General features: G+C 63.6%; 1 protein-coding gene across 4 annotated transcripts; it reads left to right on the forward strand.

The window, feature by feature from the left end:
- Positions 1–646: 646 nt before the first annotated feature.
- LOC309835560 (zinc finger TRAF-type-containing protein 1) lies at positions 647–15576 on the forward strand (the record flags this gene model as incomplete). 4 transcript variants are annotated; one of them, XM_082675114.1, is made up of 4 exons in its annotated part: positions 3288–3662; positions 12175–12413; positions 13031–13242; positions 14808–15576. In XM_082675114.1, 4 exons carry the CDS (start codon positions 3288–3290, stop codon positions 15197–15199), a joined length of 1218 nt encoding a protein of 405 aa, XP_082531240.1. In that variant the 3' UTR covers positions 15200–15576. The 4 variants fall into 4 exon arrangements, with proteins under 4 accessions (XP_082531242.1, XP_082531243.1, XP_082531240.1 ...); XM_082675115.1 differs by lacking the exon at positions 14808–15576 and adding an exon at positions 13671–14401; XM_082675116.1 differs by lacking the exons at positions 3288–3662; positions 12175–12413; positions 13031–13242; positions 14808–15576 and adding exons at positions 647–907; positions 1049–1163; positions 1329–2110.
- Positions 15577–17976: the final 2400 nt, after the last annotated feature.

Consider the following 17976-nt stretch of genomic DNA (forward strand, 5'->3'; position numbering starts at 1 on the left):
CCGACCCTCCCCTCCCGCCCCTTCCTCCGACCCCTCCCCTCCACCTCCTTCTCGGCCCCTTCCTCCAACCCCTCCCCGCGCCGCCCTCCCCTCCCCTCAATACCCTTCCTCGGCCCCGCCCCCTCCTCAGCCCCTCTCCTTACCGCCCCTTCCTCCAACTCCGCCCTACGTCCTCCTCGGCCCCTTCTTCCAACCCCTCCCCTCAATGCCCCGCTCCTCACCGCAGCTTCCTCCAATCCCTCTCCCCCTCCCCGACCCCTCCCTCACCACTCCTTCCTCAGCCCCTCCCCTAGAAACCCCTCCTCTCGCCACCCTTTCCTCGGCCCTTCCCCTCATCGCCCCTTCCTCCAACTCCGACCCGCCCCTTCCTCCAACCCCACCTCTCACTGCCCCTCCCCTCACGGCTCCTTCCTCGAGCCCCTTCCCTCCCCCCAAACCAGCGGGCGTGTGCGTCCAGTACCAAGCAGAGACCCCTTCTCCTAGCCCCGCCCACTCTTACAACCCAGTCTAGCTCTCCTCCACGCCCGCGACGCCCCGGCCCCGCCCCCCTCCGGCCGCTCTAGCCTCCGCTCCTCTCGTTGGTTGGCGCGGGGCCGTCGCACACCCGGCGCGGGAGGCGGAGCGCCAGCCAGAGGGCGGCGCGGTGGGCCTCCGCTCGCCGCTGCGCCGGCGTCGCGCAGCTCAGCGGTCTCTGAGTGCCTGCGCCGTCGCTCTTTCCGGGCCGGGTTCCGAGGACGGCGGCTCCCCGAGCGTGGGGCCCTGCGCCCCTCTCCCCCAGGCCCTGCGCCGACTTGGGTTCCAGGACGCCAGAGCTAACGCCCACCCAGTCCAGGCCCCGCACCGTCTTTTCCCGGCGGATTTAGGTTCTTCTTCCCCAAAGGTTGTGTCCAGTGGCCTCAGGGCTCCTGTGAGTTTCGGATGAGCCCATAACAATATTTAGAAATGGGGTTCTGGAACCTGGGAATCCTGGAGAGACACCCTTAGGGCCCCCTGTCGCCGGCTTCTACGTTCTTCTCCAAAGTTGAGGATCCTTTTCCCGTTCCCTCAGACTCACTACCGCCCGACGTGTCATGGCCCCCAGGCCAGGGCGCGAGTGGAGCTCCGCCCTGTCCCACCTGGCGCTGGGATCAGTGTCTCTGTATGCAGCCCTGAGCACTGCCCAGGTGAGTACACTGGGGCCGGTCAGGGGCATAGCCCACTCCCAAATCCCTAGAGGGTGGTGGGAGGTAAGTGTGGGGGCCCGACTTCTGTGAGACCTTCAGACCCTTCCCTGTTTAAAGGGAGGTCCTGGCCTCTTTTTCCCACATCTCCCTTCCCTGTGTTGACAGGCAAATCGAGGGGCCGCTGCTGGCTTCCTGCTCCAGGCCCTGGCTGCTGCCACCATGCTGGCCCCAGGGCTGGGCACAGATGAAGACTGTCTTGCTGGAGCCTGGGTGGCCACTGTCATTGGCCTGCCCCTCCTGGCCTTCGATTTCCACTGGGTGAATGGGGACTGCTCCTCCGCCAACCTGCTCCTGGGAGGAGGCATGGTCCTGGCAGTGGCTGGTGAGCACCTTGGTGCTGAGGGCCGCTCTGTGGCTGGGCAGGCAGTGGTGCTGGTGGTCGCAGTGACCATCCTCATTGTGGCTGTTTTCACGACCAACACTTATGGAATGTTGGGGGGGGTGATGCTCGGCGCCGCAGGCCTCCTGAGCCGGCTGGAGGAGGACAGATTGCTGCTGCTGCCAAAGGAGGACGTCTGTCGCTGGGCCCTGGCCGGAGGCAGCTGGGCCTACCACCGGGCCCTGCACACACAGCGCCTGCAGTGGGGGTGATGGTTGGGGACAGCAAGGCGAGGCTTCTGCCCTGGCTACCACTTTCCCCTCATGGTCCTGCTCCTAGGGCCTCCTCCTCTAGGGAGAGACTCTCCTTCACCCGAAGCCAGCTTGCTGCAGAGTGACTGGTAAGGGGGCAGAGTCTGGGTACTATCTCCTTCTCTAGCGCAGTGTGAGGACTTGCCTAGACCAAAATGAGGGGGACTGGGTCCCGGGCATGTTTCGGGGCCTGATTCTGGGCGGGCCATAGTTGTGGATCCAGAGAGAGGCTTGGTCTCCAATAAACCTTAGGGATTTAGCAGGAATATGGACTCTGCCTATTCTTGAGTCGGATTGAGAGGGCCTCCAGTGAGCTTCCTAAGGCTCCCAGGGCAGCAACTGGTTTCCCTGAGCAAAGGAAGGCAATGTGCTGGAACCAGCCCTGGGGGCCTCACTCAACTTGGCCTGCCGGCACCTTTGTAAGGAGGACCCCTGGACTGAGAAGATACAGGAGCCCTTGCTCTCCTGGAACACGGTGGAGTTCTGAATATCCTTGCAAGGTCTGGCTGGTGGCCCTATGGGGCAGTGACCTTAACCGGCCGCCGGCTGGGGTGGGGGCAGGGGAGGACCGCACCACAGCTGTTCCCAGAAATGTACATCCCCTCCCAGGGCTGACTCGACCTCTACCCGTTTGCCCACCGGCCTGTGCAAGGCAAGTCCTGATTTCCTAAGACCCTCGCTTTCCTCAGCGGACGCCTCTTCAGCTCCCAACCCCAGGGTTATGAAACGGGATCGGGCAGAGCAGTGGGTTAGATTCCGGGTCCAGAGTCCTCCCTTGGGGAGTCCCTGCACTCGCGTCCTGTGGAAGCACATCTCTTCCCGCACAGGAGGGGAGAGGTGGCCGGCAGTTTCTCGCTCCGGCCAGCCAGGCCAGAGCCCCGCGCACGCTAGCCTGGGCGTCCGGGGACAAAGGCGCAGGCACATCTGGACGTGGGGGTCCAAGGTTGCCCTCCGTTCCGGGGCACCCAAGGCGTGTGGTCCCGGGCCGGACTGGCGGGAAGCACCGCGCTCAGCCCTGACGCCAAGACTATTCGGGCCCCAAAGATCGCCCCTCAGCGGGTCGCCCGGGGCCCCGCCCACCTTATGCAGGGGCGGGCCCTCGTGTGCCCATTGGTTCTGGCCGTCGCGCTGTCTCCCCCAGCGGCCCTCCCATTGGCCTCGCTCCGCTCACGTGACTGAGAGAACAAGGGGGCGTAGGCGGCGGCGGGGTGGGGGAGCGTACAGGGAAAACAAAGATGGCGGCCGCGCCGGGGTCGGTGGCCGCGGCGGCTGCGGGGCGACGCGCGGGCCGAACCCACTGAGGCGGCGGCGCAGGGAGCGGGGCTGCGGGGTCGCGGCGGCGGCGGCGGCGAGAGGGCGGAGGGAGCGCGCGGCGCCCCTAACCTCTAGCCGCGGGAGCGCGCCGGCACCCGCCCGCCGGGCCGGCCGGCCGCGATGTCCGGCGCCGAGGAGGCCGGCGGGGGCGGCCCGGCCGCGGGGCCTGCCGGTGCCGTGCCGGCCGGGGTCGGGGCCGGGGCCGGGGTCGGGGTCGGGGCCGGGGCCGGAGCGTCTGCGGGGCCGGCGGCGGCGCTGGGCGAGGCGGCGGGGCCCGGGATCCCAGACGAGGCGGGCCTGGCCGGCGCCCGGCAGCTGCAGGAGGCGGCGGGCGACTCCGATGCGCCGCCCAAGAAGCGGCTACGGGCGGCCGAGACGGCCGAGGCGGCGGCGGCGGCGGCGGCGGCGGCGGGCAGCGGGAAGCTGGAGGAGCGGCTCTACTCGGTTCTGTGCTGCACGGTCTGCCTGGACCTGCCCAAGGCCTCCGTGTACCAGGTAGGGCCGCCGGCCAGACCCGGCTCGGCTCCAGCCCCGCCGCGGCCGGCCCCCCGGCACCGCGTCTCCTCGGAGGCCAGGCCCGAGCCCTGGGGCCCAGAGGTGGGACTCTGGCGCCTGTTCGGAAGCTCCTCATTCTCGTCCTCTGGGAACTTTCCTGTTTCCTGCTCTGAACCTCCTTTTTTTCTCGTTGTGACTGCCCTTATTTCCTGATGGGAATCTCCTGTCTCCCACTTGGACGCCCCTTTTCTTTCCAGGTTCCCCTGTTGCCCCTTTCTCAGCACTCCTCAGCCCAACCTCAAGCTGACCCCAGAGAAAGCTGGCGACAGATGCCCGTGCTCCTCCCCACTTCTGAGCCTGCTCCGCGCAGCCCTGAGCTCCCTGGGCTCCGGGGGTCCCTGGTCTTTGCTCTTCCTCAAGTGTTTCTTCTCAGTTCTTTTGCAGACACCCCCCCCCCAAAACCTGTCCTTATGCTCGTTCCGTATCCCTTTACCCTTTGATGTGGAAGAATCCCCTTTCCTTGTCACTTCTTTTTGGAAGAAAGTTGAGAAGGGAGGGGCTCACCTCTTTGCCCTCCCCCACCCCTTCCCCTCATTCCTGGTCTGGATGAACTGCCCACATCAAGCCCCACAGCCTGGGTCTTTTCTCCAGTCCCAGCCCCCGCCCCCGCCCAATCCAGTGCTTTCTGGACGTGCTGTGCCTCAGGCTGGGCTCCTACCACATCCCACCTCACCCACACCAGGTCTGGCTTCCTAGGCTACCGGTGCTCCAGGAGGTCTGTCCTCTTCCCTTCTGTCTGAAGAGCCAGCCTGGTGGCCGGACTCAAGAGTCCTTAACCCGCTCAGGGCTGCCAGAGAGGGTACTTAGCCCAGGGGGTCTCACTCGTGCACCCCGTAGCAGCAGGGTCACACTCTGGTCCCAGGGTCACTGCGCAGCGTTCTGCTTTCTCCGTTGTGTGTCTCTCTGCGCGTCAACCCCCATCTCTGATTACCCCCACACCCCCAGCCCCTTTGAGGAATGAAACAGGTACCCTGTCACCTTTCTTTGCATTTACAGGAGCTGGATATGGCCGATGGGCCTTGTCCCCCTGCTTATGCTCAGAGTGAGGGCTGTGGTGCGAGGGCCATTTTTGTAGTAAACAGGGCAGGCTATTCTGAATTGCCGTTTCCCCAACCTCTGGATCTCCAAATCTTTCCCGCTCTGGCATGAGTTTCCTTTGGAGGATCCCAGTGTGCCTGGGTGACGGAGGGAGAAGAGGCATTGGTGGGGAAGTGGGTTGAGTTCCTTGGGGAGAGGACACTGCCTTTCAACCCATCCTCCTGGGCTTTGGGAAGCTCCTGGCCGGAGGCCCTAGCTCAGGAGTACCACAGGCCTCCTGGCCCAGTGCAAATTGGGGTAGCGCTTCTCATAACCGCCTCAGCCTTGGGAGTGCACCTCAGGACTTGTCCTTTCTCTGGCCTCTTTGGCTTGCCCACGACCTTTTGATCCTCCCAAAAGCACTCTTCCTTCCTTGGGCCTTGAGTGGGAGTCTAGGAAGCCAAGCCAATGGTGGGGGGGGGTCCCAGGGGGATTAAGGGGTTCCTCATCTCTCTTCGTGTGAGTGGGCTGGAGATGGACCTGGCATGAAAACCGGCCATGTGGTACCAGCTCTGGGTCCACTCAGCACAGAGAGCTGCATTTCTGCCTCTGGCCGGAGCCCCTAGTGACTGGGCCTCTGAGCTTGGCTGCTTCAAACCGGTCCGCACCGTGCTGGTAGCTGAGCTCTGGGCCGGCAGGAGGCAGGTGGCTGAGCAGCTCTGATGGGGAATGAAGGCTCTGGGCCACCTGGCCGGTGGCCTTCCCTATGGCCTAGTGGACTCTGCTCAGTGGCTTCCCTGGGAACGGGCCCGCTGAGTGAGGAGAGCCCACCAATGCTGAGCTGTGGGTTTTGGTACAAGCCCTCTGCCCCACCTTCATTCTTCCCAAGTGACACCCGGGCCTTGGCAGGGAGTTGATTCCCTCTCATCTCTAGAGGCTGGGAGAAAGCTTTAGAGCGTGTGATCAGTGGGAGAGCCCTTGGCCCTAAAAGGGTTGGCTGGAACCCTGCCACGGGTCAGAACTCGCTTTGGCTGCTGGAAGACCTGCCGTGTGATGGGGGCCCATGGGGCATGGATGCACAGCCGTGCCCACCCTGGAGCCTGGGGTGTGAGGTGCCCGAGGGAAGACTTCTTGGTGGCTCCTTGCTGTGTGCAGTGGTCCGCATTATCCTCACAGCCACCCTGGATGGGGACATTTATTGGGGGGGGATCGAGATGGGCCCGGAGGCCCACCCCATTGCCTGGTTGGCATCAGAGCTGGGTTTGCTCTCAGGATGATTTGGTCAAGGACAGCACAGGTTCCACATGAGCTGCCTTGAAATGAGGACGCAGAGCTCTGTGTGCCCCTGGTTGGGGCCCACTGCTCGCCAACGCTTCTGGGCCTGGGCTCAGCCCCTCCGCTTCTGCTGGCCTTCTTTGGTGAGTCACGTTGACGGGCTGTCTCTGGTGGACCTGCTTCAGGCATGTGGTATGTTTTGCTCTCTGTTCCTATAGGCAACGTTTTGCCTGACCCCACCAGGATACGTGGTTCGGGGCAAGCACCGGCAGTGCTCCGCATCTGAGGGCTGTTTCAGATGGTACCCAGTTCTGGGGTGAGGAGAAGAGCCAGTGACCGTGCTGAGCCCTGCACGCTGTGCCTGGCACTGGGGCCACAGGAGCATCTCCATGGGCCTCTGGATGTGGCTGGGTACGCAGTAACTCGAGAGCTTGCTCTCCGCCTACCAGCCCCTGCCTCTGTGCCTCTGGGGAAGCCTGGGTGGTGGTGAGAGCAGACACGGCTGCACGGTTAGGCTTGGTCGCCTGCTCCCTGATCTGAGCCCCACAGTGTCGGCTCCGCCATGGGTCCAGTACCTCACACCACCTGGGTCGGGATTCTTGCTCTGGTGTCAGACCAGGGCCCTCGTGCAAATGGTTCTCGCCGTGACCTGCGTTAGGTCAGGTCAGGTCAGGTCAGGGCTGGGCTACAACTGGTATGGCAGGTGCTGGCTTTGATGTTCTCCGTGTGGGTGTTCGGTGTATTCTTGGTGACTGGCCTGACAAGGTGTGCAGCCAGCTTCTAGGGTCCTGGGTGGGCACGGCAGCGGGCAACCAGCTAGGGGTAGGAGGGCCGGGGATGCAGCAGTGACGTGCACATAGGAGCTCTGTGTTGGAGCCGGCAACGGGCAGCTGTGCTGGCACCTGCTCTGAATGCAGCCCTGTGGCCCCAGGGCGATGTGAGCTGGGTCCTCTGCCTTCTTTGGGGGAAACACAGCCTCAGTGGGTGGTGCCTGGATCGTTGCAGCCGCAGCCTGATCCCTGACCCCATCTGGGACTCTCCTCCAGCCCTTCACACAAGGTGGACCTGGCCCTGACCCCGCTCGTGTCAGCTGAGGCCCTGAGCCGCAGACCAACATCTGGAGGGAGGGGCCGCAGAGCTCTCCTACCCCGACTTAGTTCTCAGCCAGGAAGGCTCCTGTGACCCCCACTGGGGTGGAGGAGTAGGCAGGGGGTCTTCGTCACAGTATGTGGTACCAACTGGCCTCTGGCTCCTGTGCCCACTGCTCCTGCCTCAGACCTGAGCCCCGCCCCTTCAGCCCATTGCTCTCCTGCCCCTGCTGCCTGGGTGCTCTCTCCTGTCCCTGCCCCTGCCCACTCCTGCTCCTCGTGGGCCCCACTGAGGCAGCACCCCTGCACCGAAGTCGTCTCCTCTCCCTGCTACAGGACGCCTGTCCCATCCCACCTGCCTGGGCACTTGACACCATCTGTCCTGTGGGAGGATTGAGGGTGTCCTGCTGCGCTTCCTGTCCCCGCCAGGACTCGGCTCAGCCCACTTGGCTTGGTTAGCTCGTTGGCAGCCATGTGGGTAAAAGGCCCAGGAAGCAGGGGTGGCTCCACCTCTGCTTGCGTCCTGGCCAATGTGGGTGCCCGCCTTGGGGAGCTTCCAGGTGCGCCGTCTTGGCATCTGTCGACCTGCCTGGTGCTGCAGACTCTGTTCAAGGTGATGTTTAAGGAATCTCCAATGGGGCTGCCCACCCACATGGCCTGGGACCCTCTTCCCCAGCTCCAAGGCTATGACTGGCTCATGCTTTGAGAAAAAAGCTTTGAAAATATATCTGCTTAGCTATCCAAGACAAGGGTAGAGGGAAGAGCACGCTTCTGGTCTCTGACTAGATGCGAAATTGTGCTTTTTGTAGTGGTGGTTTGTCACTTGAGTTACCTTTTGATCCAGGCAGCACCTGGGCTCTGAGCAAGAGCCTGGCTGCAGGTTTGACGGCCCCCACCCAAGTCCCCGAGTCTCGGGGTGCTGTGACATCAGGAACTGCTGGCCCAGAACTTCAAACCCAAAACCTGGTGGAAGGTTGCAGTCCTGGCTTCCCCTGAGACACTTGTGTGTCTCAGACCCTGCATGGTCCCTTCCGGGCCCCTTGATGGAAGAGGTCAAGGAAACCTCAGGCCGAGTGTGCAGGGGTGTGTGGGGTGCCGTGAGGCCCTGCTGGGCCTGGTGAAGGGGGGCCTCCAGCTGGGCCGAGGGGCACTTTGGGGGTGGGTACCCTCCGCTGTGCTTTGGAGATGGGGCTGCTCACATGAGTCTGGGTGCTGAGCCTTCCTTTAGTGGTAAAGAGCGGAGTTGGGGGGCACCCCAGGGTTTGAGGGGACTGTGGACTCCAGGCCTAAAAGGCCTACTGATTGAGGATTTTCTAAGACCTGCTTTTGTCCCAAGGCCCAGGGGCCAGGGCTCCTCCTCAAGAGTCCGGACAGTTCCTTCAGCTCCCCCAGGGGGAAGCTGGTTCAGATAGAGGCCCCAGCCTGCATGGCCTGGGTGCACTGGGCAGGCGGGGGGAGGGGCTGCTGGGCGATGTCCTAGGGGCAGGGACAAATGCCCACTTTTGGGCCATTGCAGAGGGGCTTGGGCTGGGGCACAAGTTGGTGGGGTTGGGGAACCCAGGGTTGAGAGAGGGAGAGGGGGTTTTGCTGAAATCACAGGCTTGTGCCTGGAGTCCTTCCTGAGGCTTCCGGGCAGGGGCTGCGTGAGGGGCTAGCTGGGTTCTGCTGGGTGATGAGTGTGGTGCCAGGCATTAGTTCTCTGGGCACTGTGTGTCGCACTTGTGGTCCTATCCTACCTCTTCAGTGCGTAATAAGGCCAGTCCTGTCCCTGTTGCCTTTTTTTTTTTTTCAGCTGCACTGTGTGGCATGCAGAATCTTAGTTCCCCGACCAGGGTTCGAACCCGTGCTCCCTGCAGTAGAAGCGCGGAGTCTTAACCACTGGACCGCCAGGGAAGTCCCCTTGTTGTCTTTTTTTTTTTTTTTTTTTTTAATTTGGTTGGGCTGGGTCTTAGTTGTGGCAGGCGTGTCCTTAGTTGTGGTTTGTGGGCTCCTTAGTTGTGGCTCGCCGGCTCCTTAGTTGAAGCACGTGGGCTCCTTAGTTGCAGCTAGCAGTCTCCTTTGCTGTGGCATGCGAACTCTTAGTTGCAGCACGCATGTGGGATCTAGTTCCCTGACCCAGGCTCCCTGCGTTGGGAGTGCGGAGTCTTATCCACTGTGCTATCAGGGAAGTACCTCCCCGCCCCCTGTTGTCTTTTGTGCCTGAGAAAATTGAGGCCCAGAAAAGAATGTGACCAGCCTCAGAGCATACTGCTGGTGACCTGTGGGATCTGGCCAGCATCTGTCCTGGGAGGGCCTGGGAGGCCCTACAAGTTCCTGCATCGTGGAGCCCCCTCCGTAGCCCTCCCTGTCTCTAGGGTCTTCCTGGCAGGTGGTGGGAAGGCAGCCCATCCTGGGCACTGCAGGAACTGCTCCTTGGAACTGCCCAAGCTCTCTGGGGCTTGGCCCTGGCACATAGCGTGGGGCACTCTGACTGCCCTGGCTTGTGCTGTCTGTCAGAGGCTTGGCGTATGGCCAACGCTGTGCTGAGCCCTCTGGGGCCCAGCTTCTGGATGGGCAAAATGGGGCAGGTACAGTCCAGCCCGACCACCGCAGAGGCCCTGGGCCAGGCCTGCGTGCAGAGTTGGGTCTTGCTCTGGAGGCCGAGGGGGAGCCTGGCTGGTGGGGAGGGCTCTGGAGCACGGTGACTCTCCTGCTGTGGACAGACTGCCTGGGCTGGGTAGGTGCTGGGGCCAAGGCTGGCCACCTGGGTCCACCGAGAGAGCGTACCTTGGGCAGCCGGTAAGGGACTAGCCACGTGTGGACGTTGGCTTGTCCCTTGGCAGGCCGGCAGCACTTGGGGCGTCTTGCTGGTTAGCCGCATTCCGATTCAGAGCTGAGCTGTTAGGGCTGGAGGGGCAGTGCCCCCGCCTCCCCAGAGCCCAACAGAGGGCAGGTGCCCTAGTACCTGAGCCTGTGTTGGGTCTGGAGGCTCCGGGGGTGTGGGGTGGGGACTGGCCCTGGAGGCTGGGAACTCCTGCGGCCCCCAGGTTCTGAGGAAAGGCCTGCCAGGGGGGTGCGCAGCTCACACCCTCTGCTCCAGAGCAGTGGGCTTTCAGGGCAGCGCTGGGAGTGAGCAGTCACACAGTTGGCAGCCTCGGGTCCCTCAGGACGTCCCAGGACTCCATCCCGAGTCTCGCCTGCAGGCCCACGCCCTGGCTGGGCCACCAGAGACAGGAGAAGCCAGCTGAGTTGGGCCCAGCAGTGGCTGTTGCTCTCTGATGAGGCCGCGGGCCCTGCCTTGGGGCATGTAGAACTAGAGCTGGCCACACTGTAGTGTGGGGTCCCCAGGCCTTCCTGGCTTCTTCACTGGGGTGCTAGGCAGCGGCTGGGACTTCAGCAAGCCCAGTGCTGCCTTGTCTGGCCTCACTTCCGGGGGCCCTGCAGCTTCTTCCTCCCGTGACTGAGTGCTTCCTCTCTGCCTTCTAGAAGCCATAGCGATCCTCTCCCTGGGCCTGTGGCACGGTGAAGCCAGGCCCTCTTGGGCTCAGGCCCTTGGCGGGGCTTTGAGAACACATGTGACCTGGGCTCTTGGTCTGGGCTTCCTACAGGGTGGCAGCAGCCTATGGTGCCGTGTCCCCCCACCCTCTCCACTCATCGCGTCTCTGGCTTCTCCGCTGACCCCGGGCAGTGGACGGGGCAGACTGCTTTTCCTCCCTGCCCGCTCTCGGGACCAGCCTCGCTCCACAACCCCCAGCCAGGCTGTGTGTCCAGAGCAGTGCTGGCCGGCCCTTGCCAGTCCCCTCCTCGTCTCGCACATCTTAACTTTTGACCTGACTTAGAAATTAAGATGTGAGTGCAGCCGATCTAGGGTGTTTGTGTGGACCTGGATCCTGACTGGGGCCTTTGTCCCCGGCCCCACCACTGGTCCTCAGCACATAGGTCCCATCACTCACTGGACCCCAAGCACGACCCGCAGGCGCTAAGAGTTCACTCAGCCTCTTGCAGCCCTCAGCTCAGGGTGCACGGACCCCTGGTGTTTACCGAGGACCCCATCGTGTGCAGGCGTGGCTTGGCAGTGGCCATGTGAGTCCCTCTACCACACTGGATCCCAGTCGCAAAAGGGTCCTGGGCCCCAAGGAAGCCTGTGGAAGCACTGCCTGCCCACTTGCCCTCAGCCACTGGGCGTCTCCCAATGGAGATAGGTGCCCTCGGCGGGGGGGCCCACACTCCCACCAGTGTTCCCCGGGCTCCAAGACTGCCGTGTCTGCCCTGGAGGACACAGCTTGTCTACTCTTGCACCTCTGGTTCCCGTGTGGGCCTCTCCTCCCCCAACCCTGTGAGAGAGCCGAGGTAGCTGAGCCGGCAGCCCACTGTCCACACGCCAGGACCCCCGGCAGGGAGGGGCAGGTCGCCGACGGTGTCGTCTGTTCCTTGGATCCACAGGCTCAGCCAGGGAGGGGCCTAGCTCCTAGGCCCAAAGCCAGCAACGCTCCTGCGGGCGCACGCTGCCCACGTGCCCTGTCCTGGGCCAAGTGGGCCTCCCCGCCCACCACGGCTCTGTGCCACCGGTCCTTGGGAAGGTCCCCTCCAGGTAGCCAGCCCCACTGGGCGGGTGACAGCTGCCTGCTCACCTTTGCGGGCCCAGGAGGCTAGAGTGGCGGGGCCAGGCTGAGGGTGCAGCTGCCTCGGCATGGGCAGCTGGCCGAGAGCCCGCGTTCCGTGGGCGTCCCTGAATCAGGCCCTGTGGTGGACTTTGGGGACAGTCTCCAGCCCCTGGATGGGAAAAGCCCCCGTGTGGCCCACCCAGTGCCCACCGGTGGGCCACCACAGTGAAGAGCCCGAACCTCTGCTGCCAATGAGGGCCACCTCGAGACCCGCCCTCTCCATGGGGACCCTGCTGGCCGCGTGCACAGGGCTCCGGGAGGACAGCCTGGCCCTCCCTCGGGAGTGGGAGTGGCAGCCTGTGCTTGTCGGGCAGCAGCCTGCCCGCGGCCCCTGCACCGCAGCCCCTGGGAGGGGCCGGCAGTGGGGCGGGCGCGCGTCTGCGCGGCCCTGCAGGTCCGTGAGCTTCATCTCCCTTTCCTTCTCCGCAGTGTACTAATGGGCACTTGATGTGCGCTGGCTGTTTTATCCACCTACTAGCAGATGCCCGGCTGAAGGAGGAGCAAGCCACGTGCCCCAACTGTCGTTGCGAGATCAGTAAGAGCCTCTGCTGCCGCAACCTGGCCGTGGAGAAGGCCGTGAGCGAGCTGCCCTCTGAGTGTGGCTTCTGCCTGTGCCAGTTCCCCCGCTCCCTCCTGGAGAGGCACCAGAAAGAGGAGTGCCAGGACAGGTAAGCACCTGGGCCGCCTGGCCTGCCTGCCGGGGGCTTGGCTCCACACACGCCACCCGGTGGCGACCTCACAGGGCCGGGTTAGTGCAAAGCTGCTCAGGTCCCAGGCCGTGGAGGGGGCGGGCGGGAGGCTCCGCAGACTCGGGGGCTTAGATCTGCAACTGGAAGCGTCTGAACGTTATCCTGACCCTCCAGGGTTCCTTGTGGCTGTGTGGTGGCTTCTTCCTTAGAGACTGTCCGTGGTGTCCCCGGACCAGGAAAGTGTGGCCAGCACAGGGGCTCTGGGAGCACAGCGTGATGGTGCCACTAGCACCCCAATCCCCCCCTCCAGGGGGCCAGGCTGCCGAGCCTCCCCTGGAGTGAAGCCACGCGGGGCCCAGGACCGTTGTGGAGAGAGGCCCCATGGCAGTGGGTGCAGGGGGCGTGCACACGCACAGCTCACACATGCCCTGCTCCTTCTCAGGCTCTCACGCACTCTGACCCCTTCCTGAGGGCCGGCACGTGGGGAACATGTCCTTCAGGGAGCAGTCTGTGTGAGCAGGGCTGGTTGGAGGCCCACTGGCACAGCCACCTTCCACGGGGCGCGGGTGTGACCGCAGGGCTCACCTCCTCCCCAGGGTGACGCAGTGCAAGTACAAGCGTATCGGCTGCCCATGGCACGGCCCTTTCCACGAGCTGACAGTGCACGAGGCCGCGTGTGCCCACCCAACCAAGACGGGCAATGAGCTGATGGAGATCCTGGACGAGATGGACCAGAGCCACCGCAAGGAGATGCAGCTCTACAACAGCATCTTTAGCCTGCTCAGCTTCGAGAAGATCGGCTACACAGGTGAGGCGCCCTGCTGCCTGCTGCATGCCACACAGGCTGGGGGTGGGGCCGGCGGCCGGGAGCCGGGGGAGCCATGGGGTCTGGGCAGTGGCACAGGCTGCACCAGATGGCCAGGCTCTGGACAAGCTCCTGGTGAATGGGAGGACATCTAAGGGAGAAGAGGGGCTGGAGGCTGAGCCGGGGAGGGGCCGGGCAGGACCCTGGGGGCACCTGCATGGCTCTCACAGAGGCCCTTCCCACCTGTCCTCCCCACCCCGGCCCTGCTACCCCAGCAAAGTGGTGTCCTCACCGTGTGGGGCTGCACAACCTTGGGACAGTTGGGGTCTAACCGGAAGGTGGACGTGTCTTGGGGGGTTCTGGGAGCTGAGGGCCTGCCCTGCGGAGCCAGGGGCAAGAAGAGCACTCGTCATGGCAGGTCCTACCTGCAGGCGGTTACTGCAGTGGCCACGGGCTTCCTGAGGCCAGCGAGAAGATGGTCAGGGCCAGGGCTCCAGAACGAGCTGAGGGTGCCCGACTCAAACTGCTGGGAGTGGATGCCCAGGGATGGGCAGGCTGGACTGCGCCCAGGCCCACTGGATCTCTCGGGCTCTCCTGGCCGCCGCCACTGCCTTTGGACACTCTGGGGAGCAGAGCCTGGTCTAGACGCAGAGAATAGCGAGAAGCCCCTGCTGTCGCTGGAGCTGCCGGGGGTACTCTGGCCCTATGCTGCCCGGCCCACACCAGGCGGCCGGCTCCGAGCGCCAAGGGCAGTCACGGGCAGCCAGTCAGACTGTGCCGCCTGGACCGGGCCTGGCTATAGGTGGGGGCCTGCGGAGGCCGGGGTCTCAGCACGAGAAGACCGCGGCCGCTGGGCAGTCGTAGCCTCAGCTGCCCCGGTGGGCACTGTGTCACAAACAGTCCAGGCCAGGCCTGGAGAGTCTGGGTGGACCGAGGCGTCGTGACTGCAGCCGTGGCCGGGCAGGGAGGACTGGCCGCCTCTGTGGAGGGACTCGCCAGCCGTGGGCCACGGGCTCTGCCGAGAGAACTGTGTGACGGCAGTCGCCCACTGACCGACGGGCCCTTCGGTGGCCGGCAGAGCCCAGCTCCAGCCACGCAATGGCACTCTGCCTCGAGGCCCAACACACCAGCCCGGCCGCCGGCTTTTCTGGCAGCTCTGTATCGGAACCAATAAAGTACACTTGTTCACAGAACTGCATCCTGTCTGTGTGTCTGCTTACCCCGGCCCCCTGGGCGGGGCCTCTCCCTCTGCTGGGCCCTGGGGAAGGGTGAGGAGGGAGGCCTCACCTGACCTGGGGGTCAGGCGGGGCTGGCCGTTCACCTCTCGCAGCCTCTGGACTCTGCCGCTAACGCGTGTCACTTCTGTTCGTAGTTGTTTCCCCAAAGCTTGCGTGCGCCTCCGTTTGCCATAATTGCGTTTGATTTGCCTTGTGACAAGTAGAGCCCGCTGTGTCCTGGTAAGTTGCCTTCCTCCCTGGCCGAGCCCGTGTCCCCGGCCGGCTGGGAAGGCGCTGCCCCTGGCCCTGCCTGCTCTGACCGCCGGCTCCCCGGCCTGTCTGTCTCCACAGAGGTCCAGTTCCGGCCGTACCGCACGGATGACTTCATCACGCGCCTGTACTACGAGACGCCGCGGTTCACGGTGCTGAACCAGACGTGGGTCCTAAAGGCGCGCGTGAACGACTCGGAGCGCAACCCCAACCTGTCGTGCAAGCGCACGCTGTCCTTCCAGCTCCTCCTCAAGAGCAAGGTGACGGCGCCCCTGGAGTGCTCTTTCCTGCTGCTCAAGGGCCCGTACGACGACGTGAAGATCAGCCCTGTCATCTACCACTTTGTCTTCACCAACGAGAGCAACGAGACGGACTACGTGCCGCTGCCCATCGTCGACTCCGTGGAGTGCAACAAGCTGCTGGCTGCCAAGAACATCAACCTGCGGCTCTTCCTGTTCCAAATACAGAAGTAGGCAGCCCCGTGGCACTGCCCATGCCTGCCCGGCAGCAGCCTCATGGCGCCATCGCCCATCTCAGCCAAGGAGAAGGAACAGAAGCGAACACTGGGACGTCTGCATGCGTGTGCGAAGGTGGGAGCGCCCCCCTCGCCCTCTGCCCCACCTCCCCTGTCCCGGGCGCTGGAGGCCGGGCCACCACAGAGGAGACGCTGCTCCGGGACCCAAGGGGCGCGGCGCAGCACGGCAGCCTGGCCCCGGCCCCTACCGCGCAGCGGGCCACATGCCTGCTCTGGGCCACACATGGGGCTGCGCATGGCCCCTGGGCCGGGCTCGGGGGCGCTGACCTCAGACGGCATATTTGATTGCAATTAAAAAGGCACCCTTGTTTCCTACTTTCTGTTTTGTTCGAGGGGAAGGCGTGGCTGTAATTGGACAGAATGGGGTCTTCGGTTTGGCCAAGGGTCAGAGCCCGCCCATCCCTGTGACTGCACCTTCACGTGCCCCGCCCCAGGAGAGACTTGGAGTTGCTGCCCCCTCTGTCACAGGCCTGGGCAGGGGAACGGGCGGGGTCGGGGCTCCCACTAGCCCAGCACATCCCAGCCCCAGCTGCTCCAGGGAGGCAGGACTTGGCCGCCAGGGCTCAGCGACTTTTCGGAATGCAGGGTGATTTTCTGTCTCTTCCCAGGGAACAAATTAACCCCTTGACGAGGCTCTTGTACAAGTTATGCAAATTTAGCAAGAGAGAATCTATCTTCTGTATTCAGCCTTAAGGACTCAGTGTCCCCAGGCTGTGAGGAGAGTTCTGGGGTCTGCCGGCGGTGAGCAATCCTGGCTGTGTGAGGGTCTGAGTGGTCCAGCTGCCCCCATGCTGCTCTCAGGGACCAGCTGCTGGCCCTGCATCCAGGGCTCTGCATGGAAGTCAGCGCTGGGCAGTGTGGTTTCTCACCCGAGGGAGGTGGGCCCCCCGAGGTCCTGCAGTCCTGCCCCAGAGCTGCAGTGAGCAGGCCCAAGTGCAGGCCTCACAGGGGGAAGGAGCCCTGCCTGGGGATCCCGGGACCCTGGGGCCTACTGGGAAAGGGAGAGCTCGGGGCCCTGCTTAGGAGACAAGGCTCTTCTGCAATAGTTTCTCGTTGCTTCAATACCAAAGAACTGTTTGCTTCGCCCCCAGCCAGGCCCACCCCGTGCTCAGAACAGCCCCTGCTGGCCTGGCCCCCTATTGCCCAGGCCCTGCAGGCTCAGTGGGCAGGGCCGCCCTGGCCTATCTCTGGGGGCTCCTTTCTCTCCTGGCCCTCGAGGTGGGGAGCTGAGAAGGGGAGTGAAGGAGCTATGGGGTACAGCTCGAGCCTCAGCCAGTTCCTAGTGGACGAAGCAGCCCTTCCAGGCTGGCAGGTCCCCTCTTCCCCACCCAGCGCATGGGGCTGGCGGGGGTCCCATCCTACAAGGCCGACTCAGCCTGGCTTGCCCTCCACAAAGAAAGACCCCACCCCAGCCCCAGCCCATCCTTGTGGGCATCTGACCCAGGCACACCCTGGTGTTGTCCCACTGCCCTCAGGGGCTGCCCCTGCCTGCCTGTGGGCACAGAGGATGACATTCACGTCAACACGGGCCAGGTCTCCTGTGCATGGATGGTGCCCTGTCACCCTGTTGGGTCTCTTGGGGATGGACACCCTCTCTGTCGATTCCAAAGTGACCATATTGTGAGCGGGGCCAGGACAGGGGTGGGTTTGCCTGGTCTGTGTGTGCCTGGGTGCCTGTGTGAGATTGAGGAAGCAGAGGGGCGGGCCCCCGGCAGCTCTCCTGGGTGGGGCAGGTGAAGGTGTGTGGCTGCCACAGAGGGCCAGGCAGGAGAAGGGCAAAGCCAGGGCTGGGCTAGCAGACCTGTTGTGGGGGTGGGTGGGTACCAGAGGGGCTGGGCTCTGTGGCACCAGGATCAGAGTTCCAGCTGCTGGAACACACAGCTGGGGGCACATGGCCCTCGAGTTCCAAATGCCCAACTGAGTGCATGGGAGTGGGTTGGCACCCAGGCAAGGCCCTCCCTGTAGGGGTGTGGGTGGGTTTGGGGGGGCCCAAGGAGACTGCTAACCCACCAACACGGCCCCGCCCTGTGACAGTCGTCTGGGCAGCTGAGCCTCACAGCCAGGTGGAGCCAGGCACTTCTGGGACTTTGCAGTGCGCTCTTGGCCATCGCTGGAGGCTGGCGCCATAAACCTCCTTGTGTCATCTCACTGGGAGTCACTGGTTTACTGGAGGATGTCCCAGTCCTGTCTTAAGAAAGGAGAAGACACCAGCAGTCTGTCTCCAGGATCCCGGTCCACCTTGGCATCCTGAGCTGGTGAGGGTTGGGGGAGGCCTGAGGGCACAGGTCGAGCCAGCCCCCCTTCCCTTTTCTCACCCCCACACTTCCCTTTAAGCACTACATCTCTCAGTACGCCCAAAGTGAGACATTTACAAAAATAATAAAAATAATTTTTTAAAGAGAGGAGTGAAGAGGTGTTTTTACCGCTGTCGGAAACGACTTAACATTATGTTGCTTTTGTGGTCTGTGTTCTCTTTGGATATTTCTGTATGTGACTAGTTTTTAAAAAGGTCCAAACCAAGTTTTGTTTGTATTTCCTTACAAGAAGACAGCCTCGTGGATGGGCTTCCCTGGGCTCTGATAGCCTCCCAGCCAGGGGTCAGCTGCTGGCCCCGAGCCTGCGGCCTCCCCACCCCAGGCCTTCAGCCCTTGCTGGCATCCTCATATGCACATTCCTGTCTGATCAGTGGGGAGGCCAAGGCTAGAGAAGCTGGGT

This window comes from Grampus griseus (assembly GCF_964374135.1).
Source record: "Grampus griseus genome assembly, chromosome: 17".
Classification (NCBI taxonomy): domain Eukaryota; kingdom Metazoa; phylum Chordata; class Mammalia; order Artiodactyla; family Delphinidae; genus Grampus; species Grampus griseus.